Genomic DNA, 18874 nt, shown 5'->3' with positions numbered 1-18874 from the left:
ATCAGTTCATGTAAGTCTCGCCAGTCCTCTCTGTATTTATCCTGCTGGTCATTTCTTACAGAACAATAATATTCCATAACATTCATATACCACAATTTACCCAGCCATTCTCCAATTGATGGGCATCCATTCATTTTCCAGTTTCTAGCCACTACAAATAGGGCTGCTACAAACATTTTGGTACATACAGGTCCCTTTCCCTTCTTTAGTATTTCTTTGGGATATAAGCCCAATAGAAACACTGCTGGATCAAAGGGTATGCACAATTTGATAATTTTTTGGGCATAATTCCAGATTGCTCTCCAGAATGGTTGGATTCGTTCACAACTCCACCAACAATGCATTAGTGTCCCATTTTTCCCGCATCCCCTCCAACATTCATCATTATTTTTTCTGTCATCTTAGCCAATCTGACAGGTGTGTAGTGGTATCTCAGAGTTGTCTTAATTTGCATTTCTCTGATCAATAATGATTTGGAACACTCTTTCATATGAGTGGTAATAGTTTCAATTTCATCCTCTGAAAATTGTCTGTTCATATCCTTTGACCATTTGTCAATTGGAGAATGGCTTGATTTCTTATAAATTTGAGTCAGTTCTCTATATATTTTGGAAATGAGGCCTTTATCAGAACCTTTAACTGTGAAGATGTTTTCCCAATTTGTTGCTTCCCTTCTAATCTTGTTTGCATTAGTTTTGTTTGTACAAAGGCTTTTTAATTTGATGTAATCAAAATTTTCTATTTTGTGATCAGTAATGGTCTCTAGTTCATCTTTGGTCACAAATTTCTTTCTCCTCCACAAGTCTGAGAGATAAACTATTCTATGTTCCTCTAATTTATTTATAATCTCGTTCTTTATGCCTAGGTCATGGACCCATTTTGATCTTATCTTGGTATATGGTGTTAAATGTGGGTCCATGCCTAATTTCTGCCATACTAATTTCCAATTATCCCAGCAGTTTTTATCAAATAATGAATTCTTTTCCCAGAAGTTAGGGGCTTTGGGTTTGTCAAACACTAGATTGCTATAGTTGACTATTCTGTCTTGTGAACCTAACCTTTTCCACTGATCCACTAATCTATTTCTTAGCCAATACCAAATGGTTTTGGTGACTGCTGCTTTATAATAAAATTTTAGATCAGGTACAGCTAGGCCACCTTCATTTGATTTTTTTTTCATTAATTCCCTTGAGATTCTCAACTTTTTATTGTTCCATATGAATTTTGTTGTTATTTTTTCTAGATCATTAAAATATTTTCTTGGAAGTCTGATTGGTATAGCACTAAATAAATAGATTAGTTTAGGGAGTATTGTCATCTTTATTATGTTCGCTCGGCCGATCCAAGAGCACTTAATATTTTTCCAATTATTTAAGTCTGACTTTATTTGTGTGGAGACTTTTTTATAATTTTGCTCATATAATTCCTGACTTTCCTTTGGTAGATAGATTCCCAAATATTTTATGGTATCAACAGTTATTCTGAGTGGAATTTCTCTTTGTATCTCTTGCTGTTGGGTTTTGTTGGTGATGTATAAAAATGCTGAGGATTTATGGGGATTTATTTTGTAGCCAGCTACTTTGCTAAAATTATGAATTATTTCTAATAGCTTTTTAGTAGAATCTCTGGGATTCTCTAGGTATACCATCATATCATCTGCATCTCATTTCTAAAATATATAAAGAACTGTGTCAAATTTATAAGAATACAAGTCATTCCCCAATGGTAAATGAAAAAAAAAGATATGAACAGATAATATTCACATGACAAAATTAAAGCTATCTGTAATTATATGAAAAAATGCTCCAAATCACTATTGATTAGAGAAATTCATATTAAAATTATGAAATACCACCTTATATCTCTCAGATTGGTTAACATGACAGGAAAAAATAATGATAAATGATGGAAGGGATGTGGGAAAACTGGAGCATTAATGTCCTGTTTGTGGAGTTGTGAAATGATCCAACCATTCTGGAAAGCAATCTGGAACTATGCTCAAAGGGCAATAAATCTGTGCTTACCCTTTGACACCACAGTGCTGTTACTGAGTCTGTTTCCCAAGGAAATCATAAAGGAGGGAAAAGGATCCACATGTAGAAAAATGTTTGTAGCAACTCTTTTTGAGGAAGCAAAGAATTGGAAAAGAAGTGATGCCCATCAATTGGGGACTAGATGAACGAGCTATGCTTACATAAAGGTAATAGGATATTTTGTTTTATTAAAAAAAAATGATGAACAAGGTGATTTTGGAAAGGCTTGAAAATATTTACTTGAACTGATGCTGAACAAAACAAGCAAAACCAGGAAAACAAAGTACACAATTACAGCAATAATGTGTGATGATCAACTATGAAAGGCTTAGTTCTTCTCAGTAGTTCAGTGATCTAAAGAACTTTGGACAGAAAATGCTATCTGCATTCAGAAAAAGAATTAAGGAGACTGAATGTAAATCGACACATACTATTATTGTGTCACAGTTCCCTTTTATTGTCCTGCTTCAGTTTCCCTGATTGTCCTGCCTCACTTTCGCTAAATTGTCCTGCCTCAGTTTCCCTGACCAGTTTTGCCTCAGTTCCTTGAATTGTTCTGCCTCAATATCCCTGGTTGCAATCCCCTGTTCCTGACCATTAGGACTGAGATAATTAGGGCTGTAGAGATCTGGCATTCCAAAAGATAAGACTCCAGATGTTCTATCTCAGATAATTAATATCCTTTATCTCTATCTCTCTAGACTCCAAGCTGTAAGAAATTATGGTCATCCTCACCCCTCACCCCGTCAGAACTGGATTGACGGTCAGTCCTTGGAAATTCCCACTGTTTACCAATGCTTGGACTCCACCCCCTGCCTTGCTACCCTGATACTGAAGCCACATTTTCATTGGAATCTTACATTCGATGCTGATGCTGAAGCTGAGGCTGATGCTGAATACTTTGAGATATCATCCCTGGGACCAAGGTTTCAGAAAATCTCTCCTTTTCAGAAATTCAAATAAAATATTAAAAATTCTCTAATTTCTATCTTGCCTCAGTTTCTCTGGCATTACACTATGCTCACTTCTTTTTTCCTATTTTTTCTCTCTCCCATTGTTTTTCCCTTTTGCTCTGATTTTTCTCTCCCAACATGATTCATAAAGCAATATGTGTTAAAAAAAAAAAAAGAAAGAAAAAATAAATAGAGGCAACCTAACAATGGATTTAAAAAAAAAAAAAAGGAAGTTGATATAATACAGTGGGATATTTCTTTATCATATTTTAAATGAATAAGAGTTTGCTAATACAAGATACTTTCCCACTAATATAAGGAATTGAGGAAAATACATAAAAAGATGACAAAATGGCCCCACCCCCCTGATTCAAGACCAGAATCTCTTTAGTTTAATAAACAGAAAATTAGAAAAGATTACAAAGGCAAAATGGGTACCATTAAAAAATTGTTGTGGCAATGTGGTAGAGTAAACATTGTACTAAGATTTGGGAAGACCAGAATTCAATTTGGCCTCTGACCCGTGTGATCCTGGGTAAAATGTTTAACCTCCCAGTGTCCTAGGCTACTCTTGAGAACCACAATTTGAGAACATGTATATTATGATTAATAGAAGTTTATTCATTTTAAGTTCCCTTACCTATGAAAGCACAAGTCTAAACAAAAAGGAGAGATGCAGAGAGAGAGAGATAAAGATACACACACACACACACACACACACACACACACACACACACATACACACAGAGTCAAGGACAGAGAAACAGAGACAGAGACAGAGACAGAGAGACACACGGAGAGAAACACACATACAGACACAAACACACACACATGGGGGGTGAGGGACTAAATAGTAAAATGAATTTGAGATTTTAATATAATGTGATAGACACATGTGTGTGTATATACATATGGATATAAAGCCATAAGTACTGAAACCAAAGATAATATATTAATCTCCCCAAAGTTAGTTTAGATATTTTCATACAATTTATGCATCTGTACCTTTAATCAATTAATCAACCAACAAATATTTAATAAATATGTACTGGTGCCTGACATTGTCCTAGCATATGATGATAAAAAGAAAATGAATGAATGGATGAACAAAATATCTCCTACATGCAAGGAGCGCATACTTAAGGAGGAGACATAACCAAGATTATTTAATTTTAAAAAAGATTTCTTATATGACAATCAGGAAAATGTTGTCTATTCTATATAAAGATAGAGCACTTGAAAAGACATATTTTTAATATCTAAGTTTTGAACTTAGGAAATTTAATTGTAATGCAAAACAATATTTAAAAGTAAAATTGTTCTATTTGGAATATTTTCAGTATTGACAAAAATATTAATTGAAATTCTTGTTATTTGTAAAATAAAGCTAATCAAGAAAGTAGTAAAGCAATTGCATCCTAATTTTAAGTAGAATTAGGTATTATTACTTTTTAAATTAGGGTTTGTTATGGGCCAGAACTTGAAACAAGTTGCTAAATAAGTGGAATTGAGGAGATAATGGTTAAATCTAGTTTAGCTTTGATTTAATCCTATAACAAGTAATGATTTCCTAGTGATATAATGATTGGTGTATACTCAGTGTGGAACATATAAGGAGGAAAGCCAGAGAAGGCAGTCTGGCAGAACTAAGGAAGGCAGAAGTGGTGGTAGACTATCCTGGGGAAGGACTCTGAAACCAATATCTGGAAGGCCTCCTGAAAACTAGTCGAACCCAAGTAAAGGAGACAAGACTTTGAAGAGACAATAAAGGATTTGGACTTTAATACCTGGCTGCATTTGGGGTGATTACACTGAACTGAAATGAGGGGTGATTACACTGAACTGAAATGAAGGCTGCTTCCATAAGCCCCTCCAAGAAACCTGCTCCCAGGGAAGATTACATTTTAGAGGAGAACATTACAAGGGTTAGTGTTTGCTTTTTTTTTTTAGTGAGGCAATTTGGATTGTGACTTGCTCAGGGTCACAGAGCTACAAAGTGCTAAGTGTCAGACTGCATTTGAATTCAGGTCCTTCTGACTTCAGGACCGGTGTTTTAGCTACTGCTCCATCTAGCTGCCCCATTGTAGGGTTAATGTAAGAATAGGAATACAAAATTTCCAGAGAAAAGTAAGATAAGAATAAAAATACAAAACAGTTTTTGCCAACACATTCCAAACATTTACATTTAAGATGAAATAAAACCTCATCATAGGAAATGCAATAGGATTTAAAGCTGGAAGTGATGTTAAGGATAGGTCATTTAGTATGTCCCATTTCTTTTTTGCTTATCAAACAAATGAACCTAAAAGTCAAGTGACTTGCCCAAAATCTGTCTGAAGAAAAGGTGACCTTAAGACCCATTGATTGAAATACAATGCTTGGGGCCAAGGATTGAACTGTAGAGGATGGATTTTCTGTTGTCCACCTGCAGTTGGGTTTTCTTTTCTTAGTACTACAACCAATTTTGAATTTGCTCAATAAAAGCTTTTTTCATAAAAAAAAAATTCTTGAGATTTCTGACTCTAACATAAGCATTCAAATTCTTTCAAAATGACCTTTGAAAATATTTTGTTATTTGAAGTATCCAGAGAGCTACCAGCTTGTGAATATAGAATTGACATCACCCTGCCTGTGTGATCAAGAATGCTATCCTCAAAAAATAATCCTGGCTAATTTGAAATTTACTTCTGTGTGGTTTAACTAAAATTTCATGGTGGATAATTAAGGGATATTGTTTTAGTTATAAATGTTAAGGAAATAAGTTGTTTTCTAACCTTTTAAAAAATCTTAAATTATATTAATAAAAGAAATGACTATTATTGTTTCTTCTGAATTATTGCACTAAAATTTAAATATGTGTGGAATCCCTAATTACAACAAATAAACTGAAAAATAACCTAATCTTTTCCTATTAATGCAAAAAAAAAAAAAAACCCAACCAATTAACAAAAAATTGTTAAATACCTCTTACTATCAGTCCCTAGGACCTGGAAATGCAGAGACAAAACAAAACAATCCTTGTTTTTACACAGAATGTTAATCTCCTGATGATTGATAAGTGACAATATTCATTCCCTTAAAGCTTTTAGGATTCATAAAATACATTCATAATAAATTCTGTTTTAATAAATGGATAGCAGGAATTAATATAAAATGGTAATAGGTCTAAGCTATTAGAAAACACATAACTATCCACTATAAATTTTAGGGAGGAACACTGAAAACCTATTTTCTTCAAAAGACTTTTTTGACCAAAACATTGTGGAGTTTGAAAAATGAGTATCACTGGCTCCTAGTTAAACAATGTAAATATAATTGTTTTCTTTTCTTTGGCTAAATATTATTTATTTTATAGCATTTTTTTTAATTTAATAAAGTTTTCATAATTAAAATATGTTTTAAGACAGTTTAAGATTCACAAAGTAGCTTCTTCAGAATAGCTTTGTGAATTGTTTGTTGTATCTATCTTCACTTTTTTTGGGGGGGTATATGAGGAAACTAAGGTTCAAAGAGTTGAAGGGACTTTGCTCAATGGTCATATGGTTTGGATGTGAGTCCTTGTTCTTCCTCCCTCGAAACTGAGTGGGTTTTTTTTTTTTTATCATATAATACCATTTAAGTAATTATATTTTATATCTCATATAAATATGATTTCAAAATGCAGAATGTCCCAAAAGTCTCAGTGATTTTTAAGTTAATAAAGCTTACTAAAAAATAAGAATGCAAAATATCCTGAGATAAGTAGAAGTGATTCTCTAAAAATATGATGAAAAAATTATTCTTTTATACCACATGCTAAATAGCCATGTTTAACATAAAATAACACTTCATCTGAGGAAATGTAGTTTTAAGTTATTAAAACTTAAAACTTTACTGAGGCTTTTGGTATAAATATAATAATGATAAAGTTCTTTTAACCAAAAATAAAAATTTAAAAATCTCATCACAAGTCATAGGACATTCTTACCTTGGTTTACAATTTAAATTATCCTTCATCCTCTCTTTCTGGTGCACTTGTCTCCTCTCACTACCACTCTTTTCTTCTACCCACCACATTTCCAGAGTATTTGAGCTATTACTTTAAGCATACTAGGTGACAATGCACATCAGAGACACATTGCTTTTCTTTTGGAGTTTATAGACCTTTAGAAGAAGGTTATAAGGTCAAAACAGAGCTTCTTTTCTTCAGTACCTCTGTGCCTTTCTTATCTATGCTAGGTCTATGATTTTACCAGCACTTATACTCTCATATCTTTTCATTCTATGTGATTTTTATCTATGTGTCTCCATACGTTCTCAGTAAAAGATACACCCAATATTCTAATAATGTTCAATTGTCTTCTTTTAAAGTCTTAAAGTCTCTGATAAACCTAAAATTCTGGGTGTAAATTTTATTTCTGTCACATCCACAGTGCTTAGAGTGCTGTGGCAGATGGGGATTTAAGAGTCCTGAAGTTATAGCACTGTTGTTAGACTGTGATGTAATAGCCAGCCCACACCTCCTGTGCTACCAGCTTAGAATCCTGTACTTCCTTTTCAAATATGTAACTAATCATCACCCCTAGTAATTGGGAAGGAGGGAACTGCCAATAACTCATGTGAGTAGCCAGCTTTCCACTTCCATCTCTCTTTTCTGATACTGCTCTTTCTCAACTTCTCAACCATCTGGTGCTATGGAAAGACAAAAAAGAAATCAAAGTTCCCATCTCAAAATGACAACAAGGGTTAAATGTTAGCATTTTATTTGATCCAAAAGCATTGCACTAACAATGAGGGCTATAAAAGTCTCTTGGATAATTTATGATAGGGCTTCTTAAGCCCTTTTACCATTCTGTTAAAGCTTATGAATCCTTTATCAGAATGATATTTTAAACTGTATATATTAAAATACAGAATGTTCATAAGTTAAAACCACACCATGACTTTAGGGACACCCTGCACATATGATTAGAAATGCAATTATGAAAGTAAATTTAATTCACAAGCCAGTGATTAAAAAAACTATGCTCTATGGCATGATAATAATAACAACTTACCTGCACAGAACTCTTTTCAAGTTTTTGGATCAGATTATCCCAACGTTTGGCAAAGCTTTCCAGCCATGCTTCTATCTTTTGAGCTACTATCTTGTTTTTTAGAGTTGAGAGTAGATCCTGACTGAGTGAACACAATTTATCCATTGTTTGTTTCTTCATTTCTAGCTCTCCTTTTAAAATCTGTTTAAAAATAAATATTGATTAGTTTATATAGTAGTGCTAATAATGATTTTAATAGTATTTATATAATATATACATATATATTTCAAAGTGCTTTCACATATCTTATTTTGATTCTTAAGTATATTATGAGAAAAAAAGCTTATATATCATGTAAATTCTTACAAATATGTAAAGATAAGCAGTGCAATAAAACACAAGCCATATAATTAGAAGACATAGAGATAAATTCATGTTGTTGCATTTTATTACTGTGTGGCCATAAGAAAGTGACTTGATCTTCTGTGTTTTCATCTGTAAAATGAGGATAGTAATATATATGCCTTCATCCCTACTAGATTTTGGGGGAGATGGTTTTAGAAAACATTAATTCACAATTTAAATGCAAATTACAGCTAGGTAATGAATCACCTGATCTGATCACATGAAGTCAAAATTGCACTTAATCTAAGTTACAATTATGTAAACTATGATCATTTGTACCAGGAAAATGTAAACATGCAGTGCAAAATCAAATAATGCAACCACTTCAGAGGATCCATCATTTGCACTAATCAAAAACTGGCTGTAACATTACCAATATAGTTACCACAATGGCTATTTGAATAATTATCTCCTACTGCTGATATTATAGTGGAATTGAATGGAAAATAATTTATTAAGTGCCATTGTGTTCTAAGCCCTGTGCTCATAAGACAATAATACTATGAAACAAAAGTAAATGGTTAAAGCAAACCTAGGCTTTCAGTGTGCTTTAGTATTCCCCACATCCCTTTCTCTCATCACACATTTTCTATAGCCCTTCAAACTATGGAGATAAATAGCATCGATCCCACCTTGTTGATAAACAACAGAAAGTTTAATTAATCTAAAGTAAATGTATTGAGAAATTTCGTGTCCTTACCACATTCCATATTAAGTTATTTCCTTGTATCTTTTGCAGACTCCAAGAATGCAGCCTTATTATTATTATCTACATTATGATAGTTATTCTGAATCTCTCCTTTTTCCTTCTTCTATGTTAATTGGGGATATAATCAAATTATGAGGGTAATAAATATGTCCCCCATCCCACTCAACCATCACTACTTGTCCAGAAAAAACAATGTTCGTCTTCTTATACAGACTTGAAGTTGAACAAAAAGGATTGATGTATATTGGTAGGAGTTCCCTTACTAGGGGTTTCTCATTCTAATGAAATCACAGGTCCAGGTCCAGTCCCTAGATTATCATCATTGTCCTACCTATTGTGTGCTACATGGAAAAGAAAGGACAATTCAACAGAAATGTCAGACTTTTTAAATGAATAAATGTGGCAGTGACACAAAAAAGTTATTAAATAATCACCTCATATTTGTTCTAATAGTAACTCAACTTTACACAGACCTACATTGGTAAGTATTAAGATATAATTCAGAAATGAACTCTATTGTCAATGATGATTTCCTTCAAGGTTTAGGCTAAATATCAACTCAACTATTAGAGGACCTTCTTGGTGACCTCTTTGTCTTCAAAATAATATATTTTTATATTGTATGCATTTTGTTTTCATTTATCTGTGGACTCATTGTTCCCAAGTAGTATATGGTAAGTCCTTGAAGGAAGAAACTTTTGAATTCATGTCTTAGTAGCTCCAGTGCCTAATACTATACATGACATCGTAGAAATTTCAATGCTTAATGTTGCTTCTTGGATTTAGCCTTCATTCAGAAACTGATTTGTTTGTCTCCACTTTTTGATGAATTCTTGTTCCTTAAAACACATCCTAAACATTATAACTTGCAAAATGTGTTCCTTTTGGTCTTGAACTTCTTTTCATAATGTTTTTATTAAATATATGAAATATTTCCCTACTCTTCTTTCCCAACCAGAGAACAGACAACCTAGATTTCTACAATTAAGGCTGCCTTAAATCCAAATGAAAATATTGGGCATATATGAAACTAGAAGAGGCAGCAATAGTTTTATGTTAGTATATTAACTTATTCTTTAGCTCAACACATTTTTTTCTATTTCATAAATATTAAAAGCATTCCCAAATAAAAATGTACAGACAAAAGTCTTCCATATTTTACTCTATACATGTTAAAGAAAGTGGTTAAGAACAATCATTAGAAAATAATATAAATTACTTAAACTTCATATTTAATTAACTGAGGATATTTTAGAAAGAGGAAAAAATGCCACTAGATGTTGTAATCATGCTTAGGGAAAGTTATCACATTGCTAATTTGGGTGCAAAGTAGCAGTGTTTAAGCAGTCTTATATAATCTTTTAACTAATTGGATCCCCAGAGTTTTAATGAAAAATAAAACTAATGCTTAAATATATATATGTACACATATCTATATGCATCTAAGAACTTAATTTCACAAATACATACACACATACACATACACATATATAAATAAATCATTTGAGAAATAGTACAGAAAATTAACCTATATGTTAATTTAGTCCATAAAAAAAGATGATATTCTCAAGGTAAAATCCACAAAAGCGCATCCACATCCCAAGCACTTGGATGGACATAGGTAAGGCATGAAACTTTCTCTACTTGACTACTATGAAATTAATTCATTCACAAATTCAAATGACATGTATTATTCTTCAACAATCGCACAATATTATGAATGTACCTGTAGCATAGACCATGAAAGATAATATAGTTCATGTGGAATTATCCCTTTGTGTTCACAAGATTGTTTTCCTTAGCAGTTCTATTATTGATTCTATTATTCCCTATAGTTCCTCATGAGAAAAATCCCTTTTCAACAGTACAGTTACTTACCTAGTTATTATCCCACCAGAAGAACAAAAAACAATATTGGTCACTGAAATTTATCATATCCACTTTCACTCCAATATCTTTCAATATTCACCAGTACTACCAAACCAGAAGTAGGGGAAACACACAATCTCTTCGTCCCATCCAGAAGGATGTGTGTTGAGGTATGAGAAAAGAGAACCTTAAAGGTTATTAGAAATATTATCTCAAATTAAATTATGTGGTCATAGATGAAAAAGGAAAACTAGTGTTATATTGTATATAGCTATGTATGTGATAGAAGATGGTGACAGATGGCAACTGTTTTGGGTCTTGTATTGTGACATATTTTAATGAACATTAAATTCTTATTCACTGCCTTAGTCAGCAGGGAAATTTTTACCTCAAATTCTGGACCAGCTGTCAAGTTCTGTTAATTAGCTTAAACAATCAAGTGGCAAGACTTATATAAAACATATTTTCACTTTGTTCATAAGCAAGGTAACAGAATTTAAATTTGATCTACATTGAGAAATTATTGAAACATTACTAGTAGAGAATTTTAAAGTTACTACTGAACAAATAAAGCTCATCCACTCTCAGTTCCATCTTCTAATTCTGTTGCATTCCTCAATATCCTTTTACATCACTCCTCCTTCTGTATTCCTTTGCTCTAGTCTCAAAGGGAAAGAGAGTCCTCCTCCTTGACAAGTCAAGCACCACTATTCATGCTTCTGATCTCCCACTTATTTAGGAATTTGTTCCTTTGATCACACTCATTTCACCATTATTTTCATTCTTTTCTAATTCACGAGATCCTTATCCACAATCTACAGATTAGGGTATCTTTTAGCCTTCAGCAAATCCTGATACTCTTCCAACTTGTCCTCCAATATCTCTTCTCCATTACCAAATCAAAATCTACAAAGAGTTCTTAAAACATTTCCTTCAAACATTTCTCTATACTTACCTAGTCTTCCCTGCTCTGTATCTTTTATCTCTACCTCTATACTGAATTTGTTCTCAACAGTTCCATTGAGTTTTTATACCAAAATCTTTTCTCAGTCTATTTTGGCCTTTTGGCATCTTTTGACATCACTAACCAGATTATGATCCTAAATATTCTCTCTTCTTTTAAAATTTATTTCAGTTCCTTCTTAGTTCTCTTTCTGTCTTTCTGACCACTTTTCAGTCTTCTCTGTTGTGTCATTTTCTAAACTCTTTCCTTAATGGAGGCTCTTCTCCAAATTTGTCTTAAGCTTCCTGTTAATCTTTTCCTATTCTGTCTTGTGGTACTGTTATTAGCTCCCAAGGTAGTAATTACCATGTCTAGGTGGATGACTTCTAAATCTGTATATCCAGTTCTAATCTCTCTTGTGAACTTTAATCCTGCATTACCAAATCTCTGAAGAAAAGGCTTAATTATTCAGTTCAATCGCATCCACAGACATCTGGAGAAACTCACCACCTATAGGGAACACTTTTTCCATCATTCATACTCGATATATCTTTCACAACTATGAAAATATTTTGTAAAGTATGCATCTCTCTGCTTCATTATTTATAAATAATCAACGAGCTATAAAACTACTCTTTTTATCTATTTAAAGTAATCCTGTAGTATGAGATATACATGGGAAACAACTTTTGGAGAACTTTTAAGAGAGCATTTTGTTGTACCCAATCAAAAGAAAATAGTCACTAAATATAATTAGATCATTTTTCAATCTTTTAATTCACTATGTGATTGTGAAGTTGTACACTGCCACAGAATTTATGAAAGTCTTCCTATTTCCTCTTCAGAGGTTAATCAAGGTTTTCATAAAGTAAAACTCTGCCCATGTAACCCTCACTCAATAAGCTCCAGTGGTTCTCTATCACCTCCAGGATCAAATACAAAATTTTCTATTTGACTTTCAAAGTCTTTTATAATTAACCTCTAAAACACTCTTCAATTTTCTTATACCTTACTTTCTGAAACATGCTATTTGATCCAGCTATATTGGCCTCCTAGTTGCATGATCCTGATATTCACTCTCTTAACTCAAGGTATTGTCTTTAGAAATCCTTGGAATTTTTCACCTCTGCTTACAGATTTCCCTGACTACCTTTAAATTTCAATCTCTATAGGAAGCCTTTCCCAACATCTTTTAATTCTAGTGATTCCCCTTCCTATTTTTCTGTATACACACACACACACACACACACACACACACACACACACATGCATATATGCAAGCGCACACACAGATACTAACTCATATATGTATGTGTATATGTGTATGTAGAGGAGAGAAACACAGAGAGTGGCAGAGGGACAGAGACAGAGACAGGCAGAGACACACAGAAACAGAGGAAAAAGATAGAGAAAGATAGAGACAGGGAGAGAGAGAGAAAGTCTTTTGCTCCTTTTTTATATCCTCATCTTTTTATATATAATGTCTGGCTTATACTAAGCAATTACTAGATGTCTATTGCTAGTTTGAAAATTATATAAGATATAGACACACACACACATATATATTCTCTTAAAATGTTAAAAAAATAAATAAATATCTAGATCATTTGTTTTTAATTTTTAATTCTTTTGATCAATAAAAATGAGGCTTGAGACTTTTAAAAAGATTATAGTAAGTTCTCTTTTGAAGATAAGTATCAAACAAATTGTATATTCAAAACTGTGTTACTTCCTGACCTCTTTTGTGTATATTTTGCTTAGTCTGGGTAGTTTTTTTTTTTTTCTTGTTTCTTTTATTCACTGACTTTTCTCCTTTCTAATAAACAAATACAAGCAATTCCATTTTTTACCTTTTTGTTATTCTCTTTCTACATCATTTTTAAATTCTCAGAGAATAATTTTGCTTAATTGGACTCTCTCCAAGTCTTCATTAATCTTTTTTCTTTTGAGTCTACTGCTCCTTGCTTTTCTGCAAAATGATGCTGCCTGTAATCTTTCACTATTCTTCTCTCTAAAATATTACAAATTATTTTATATTTCAAATTAGAATTGTGCTTGGTTGCCATCTTTCTACTTGGCAAAGAGATTTAGAGTTTTACTAGCTGGGAGAAGTATTTAGGTTGATTTGGTCTATATATTATGGCAAATGATTTAATTGATATAATTTTTTTGGGGGGGAATTGTTATAATCAAACAGTCTATACTTTCATTCAATGGATTTTTTGAAGTAATTTAATATCAAAATTTAAATCTATTTCATTTAGTGAATCTTAGTATGCTCTTTATAGATTTTTCCTATTTTCTAATCCACTTCAACAGATTTTCTGCATATGCTTAAGTTATTTTCATGAGGATCTTTTTTTTGCAAAAATTTATCAAAAGCACTAAAATACAAAACAATCTAGAGTCCTATGAAAAGATATTTCTGTTTCCTTAAGACATCTAAAAATGTCTCTATCATCTGTTCTATTTGTTTCTCCAAATAGAATCTGAGTCATTCTTTTATTCAGCTGCAAGTTTCATTTTCCTTTTAATGTTACTGACATGATATAAGTTGGCACAAATTGGAGAAATAAGACCAAGTTTGGAGCTGATAGTTTCAAATCCTGATTTTGTACTTTATTAAAAATTCATATCTTAGAGGCAGAACAAAGATGGCAGAGAGTAGACAGGTTTTTGTCTAAGTTCTTCTTGGCTTCCTTCAGATCTATGCCAGATCCAGCCTTTGAACAGGTTTTGGAGTGATAAAACTCACAAATATTTGGAGTATAACAAATTTCCAGCAGAGGATATTTTGGAATAACTTCAGGAAATGTCTGTCTCAATTAGGCATGGGTAAACAAGGAAGGTAGACCAGTGCAGGCACAGTACTGAGAGCTAGGGTAGGAGTGTTTTCCACATGAGAATCAACTGGGAGGCTCTTAGCCAAAATACAATAGCACTGGCTACTTTGTCCTGGTTCAGAAGCCATGGATCAACAGATTAGTTGTGAGACCTCCAATGAAACTACAAAAGGCAAATAATGATCCTCTGGATCCCAGCATAACCCATGGGTCTTGGCCAAGCCCATCCAGTACAAAAAGGAAGTCAGCAGCACTGGCCCCAGGGCAACATGAAGCCCTTATAACCCTTGCCCTAAAAGCAGACCTCAACCTTTAAAAATGAGCAAAAGTGCAAAAAGAGTTCTGACCATAGTTGGCTTTTATGGAGTCAGGGAAGAACAGATCTCAAACTCTGAGGACACTAAAGGAGAAACATCTCCAGATGAAGCCTCAAAGGGTGATATGAGTTGGTCTCCTCACAAGACTCTTTTGAAAGAATTCAAAAAGCATTTTAAAAGAGATTTAGAAGAAAAATGGGGAAAGGAAATGAGAGTGTTGTAGGAGAGTTTGGAAAAGAAAAGATAGAAATTATCTGCAGAAAATAAGAGTCTTAAAAATAGATTTAGTAAAATGGAAAAAGAAAACAACTCCTTGAAAAACAAATGTGAAATGGAAAAAAAAATCCAATGAACAAAACAACTCATTTAAAAGTTCAATTGGCCAAATGCAAAAGAGGATAAAACATCTAACTGAAGAAAATAGTTCACTAAAAATTAGAATTGAACAAATGAAAATTAAAGACTCAATGAGACATCAACAATTCTTGTCTTAACAATTCAGTTTGATTCAATGTGCATATAAGAAGTACTTAATAAAAACCTATCATTTATCTACCTATGTGCTTATCTTTACATATATACTGGTCTTCTCTTCAAATAGAAAATTAAGAATAAAGACAATGAATGAGTAATTCTCCAATTTCAAGATATGAATCAATATCTAGTAGTATTCCTCTATTCTACTTTCCTCCCCAAAATGGCTTAGGAAAGCTAAAGCCCAAAGTAAGGGCTTAAATGGTTTAGAGTGCAACAAAGGTTTAAGCTGGTATAAACTTATTTTAACTTCCTGGTGACCTTCTGTTCTATTGGCAGAGTTTCTTGTTCACCAGGGATATTAAAAAAAATTCACATCCATGAGGATTCAATGCTCTTTGGACTTAGACAATAGAAGACCATGAAAGTCATATACTATTCCTGTCATTATATTGGATTTCCAAATGGAGAATACAGGGATTGTGTCTATTCAAGCTAATGGCTACTGTACCCTTGTTGTATACTTTTGCTATATTAGAGTTAAATCTCTATTTGCTAAATATTCAATGGCTTAATGGTGTCTTATTTAATTATACATCAAAACTGAACTAATAGGATATTAGTATCAGGACAATTTTTAACCTAGTAACTACTTATTCTACAAAAGGAAATTTGACATAGAGAATGGAGAGAAAGGTAGTATAGTATTTAATAAGACACATTCTTAAATTTAGTATGGATTATCAACAATTAACAAAACAATCAATCACACTCTGATTTATAACCTTTGCTAACTAAAAACTCATATAGAAAATTTAGCATTGTCTTTTGTGATCTGGGTTGCCTTGGCTTTAGTATATCTCTGATCACATTGTTAGATAATTTGTTTTTTTTTTCCCCATTTTTTTCCCCAATTATATGTAAAATGAATTTTTAGCATTCCTTTTTTTAAAAAATGAGTTCCAAATTCTATTGCTCTCTTCCAACTCCTTTTCTTGAGAAGGCAAGCAACTTAATATAGACTATACACATATAGTCATGCAAAATATTTTTCTATCTTGACTGTGTTGCAAAAGAAAACACACAAATAAAGGAAGTTTAAAAAATGATGTCCTAATAAGCACTAAGAGAACATCCATTCTTTCTCTGGAGGTGAACAGAATTTTTCAACATAAATCCTTCAAAATTGTCTTGAATAGACAATTCAAATAGTAGAATAGCTAACTTATTTATCATTGATCACCATACAGTATTGCTGTTACTGTGCACAGTGTTCTCTTGGTTCTTCTCACTTCATTTTGCATTGGTTCATAAAATTATTCCCAGGATTTTCTGAAATTTGTCTGTTCATTATTTCTTAGAGCATAATAGCATTTCATCACAATTATATACCACAACTTGTTCAGTCATTCTTCAGTTGATGGGCATCCCCTTAATTTCTGATTCCTTGCTCTTCAAAAGCTGCTTTAAATATTTTTGTACATGTAGTTTTTTTCTTTTTTCTTTGATCTCTTTGGGATACAGAACTAATATATAGTTCTTAATAGTCTTAAGTCAAAGGCTATATATATATATAACATTTTGGGCATACTTCCAATTTGCTTTCCAAAATGGTTGAATTAATATGCAACTCTACCAACAGTGAACTGATATACATTTTGTTCACCTTCCACCCAACAGTTGTCATTTTCTTTTTCTGTCATATTAAACAATCTGATAGGCTTCACATAGGACCTTGGAGTTGTTTTAATATATCTTTACCAAAATAATGGTGATTTAGAATATTTTTTTTATCTTATGACAAATGACTGATTTTTTTCCTTCTGAAAACTCCCTGTTCATATCGTATGACCACTTATAAGCCTTGTGTCCTATAAATTTGACTCAGTTCTCTATATAGTTAAGAAATGAGGAATTTATAGGGAAACTCATTATAAATCCCATCCCACCTCCCAATTTACTGTTTTCTTCCTAATCTTGAATATAATGCCATATATCTTACGTACCCTGTGCATCTTTAGATTGAGACATCTCTTATGATATTTTCCTTCCTCTCTTTTATCATCAAGATAGTCATATAATGTTATGTGGCTGAAGTAAAACGGCTTTCAAACTCAGGCTGTCACTATTCTCTTTTCAAATTCTTTATCAGCTTACTAGCCCAATAAAGCCAAATTAGATGCTCATTTCCAAATTATAAAGGTAGTTCAAATAATATTCCTCATATTGAGTTACCTGACAAAAGTTTTTTGGGGTGTGTGTGTGTGTGTGTGTGTGTGTATATGTGTATAAGTATGAAGATAAAGATATATTTAGAGCTCATGGCAAGAATTATGAGATGAATTTAATTAATTGTAAGTATGTTAATGCTACCCATCTCCAAAGAACTGAAGGAGTTTGGATTCAGATCAAAGAATTTTTTTTTTTTTTACTTTTCTTTTTCCTGGTTTTTTAAAATTTAAATTTCAATTTAAAATGTTGAGAATATTTTTACATATAATTGTGGGAAAACAAAATATTAAATATAAACTTAGTGTTCTAGGTACTGCTCTAAGATTACAAGTTAAAAGGCAAGAATCAATCTACATGCTTAGTGGGAATTTCATCATTTAGCGTTTCACATTCTGGACAGTGAAATCATAGCTTTAGTCCAAAAAATGACATCTTAGAATAAATTATTCTAATAATGAATGAGTGGGAAAACTTTCTGAATAAACAGCTCAACAAACTCATTTTTTTTTTTAGAAAAACATAAATGCAGAAGTGAAAACAATAGCAGATACTTGAACTCAAAAAAAAATCATAGGTGAGACTAAAATTATGAAGGCTAAGTCACAGATTGAACTCAAGCTTATAACAAATTTTAAGGACAAGGAAGAGAACCTTTTTATATGTGAAAACAAGAAGCACAACTGCATGAAATGGATAAAAGATGATAACAATTGATAGAGAATACACTATAGAACTCATTTCTTATTCAAATTTCAAAGTGAAAAATGTTTCCAGACTGGAAAGGATAGAATAAAAAGTGATAAATAAGAAACTGAAACCCAAGACAAGTGATATGACAAAGTTACAATTCAGAGGGAAACATGTCTAGCCATTCCCTTTGCTGTCCCATCCCCAACAAAGCTCTTTCTTTCAGAATAAATCTGTGTAATTTTTTCTTATCTTTACATTAAAATGACAAAAAAATTCCATGTTTATTGAATTTGTTCATATAATAAAGACATGGCCTAAACTTTCTCCAGCTGAAATTCTCTATCACTCCTCTTGTGAAGCCTAAAATATGCCACAGACAATTACATTTTGC

General features: G+C 32.4%; 1 protein-coding gene across 1 annotated transcript in view; it reads right to left on the bottom strand.

The window, feature by feature from the left end:
* The window catches only part of DMD (dystrophin), a 2219276-nt gene that overhangs the window by 1548086 nt on the left and 652316 nt on the right, over nt 1–18874 (bottom strand). Inside the window, exon 16 of the mRNA XM_051991017.1 lies at nt 8023–8202. Within this exon, the coding sequence (XP_051846977.1) occupies nt 8023–8202 (180 nt within the window). The remainder of the gene's footprint in view (nt 1–8022; nt 8203–18874) is intronic.

Source organism: Antechinus flavipes, chromosome 3, assembly GCF_016432865.1.
Source record: "Antechinus flavipes isolate AdamAnt ecotype Samford, QLD, Australia chromosome 3, AdamAnt_v2, whole genome shotgun sequence".
NCBI classification, from domain to species: Eukaryota; Metazoa; Chordata; class Mammalia; order Dasyuromorphia; family Dasyuridae; genus Antechinus; species Antechinus flavipes.
The sequence above is the reverse complement of the archived record's forward strand: the minus strand, read 5'-3'. Positions and strand labels throughout refer to the sequence as shown.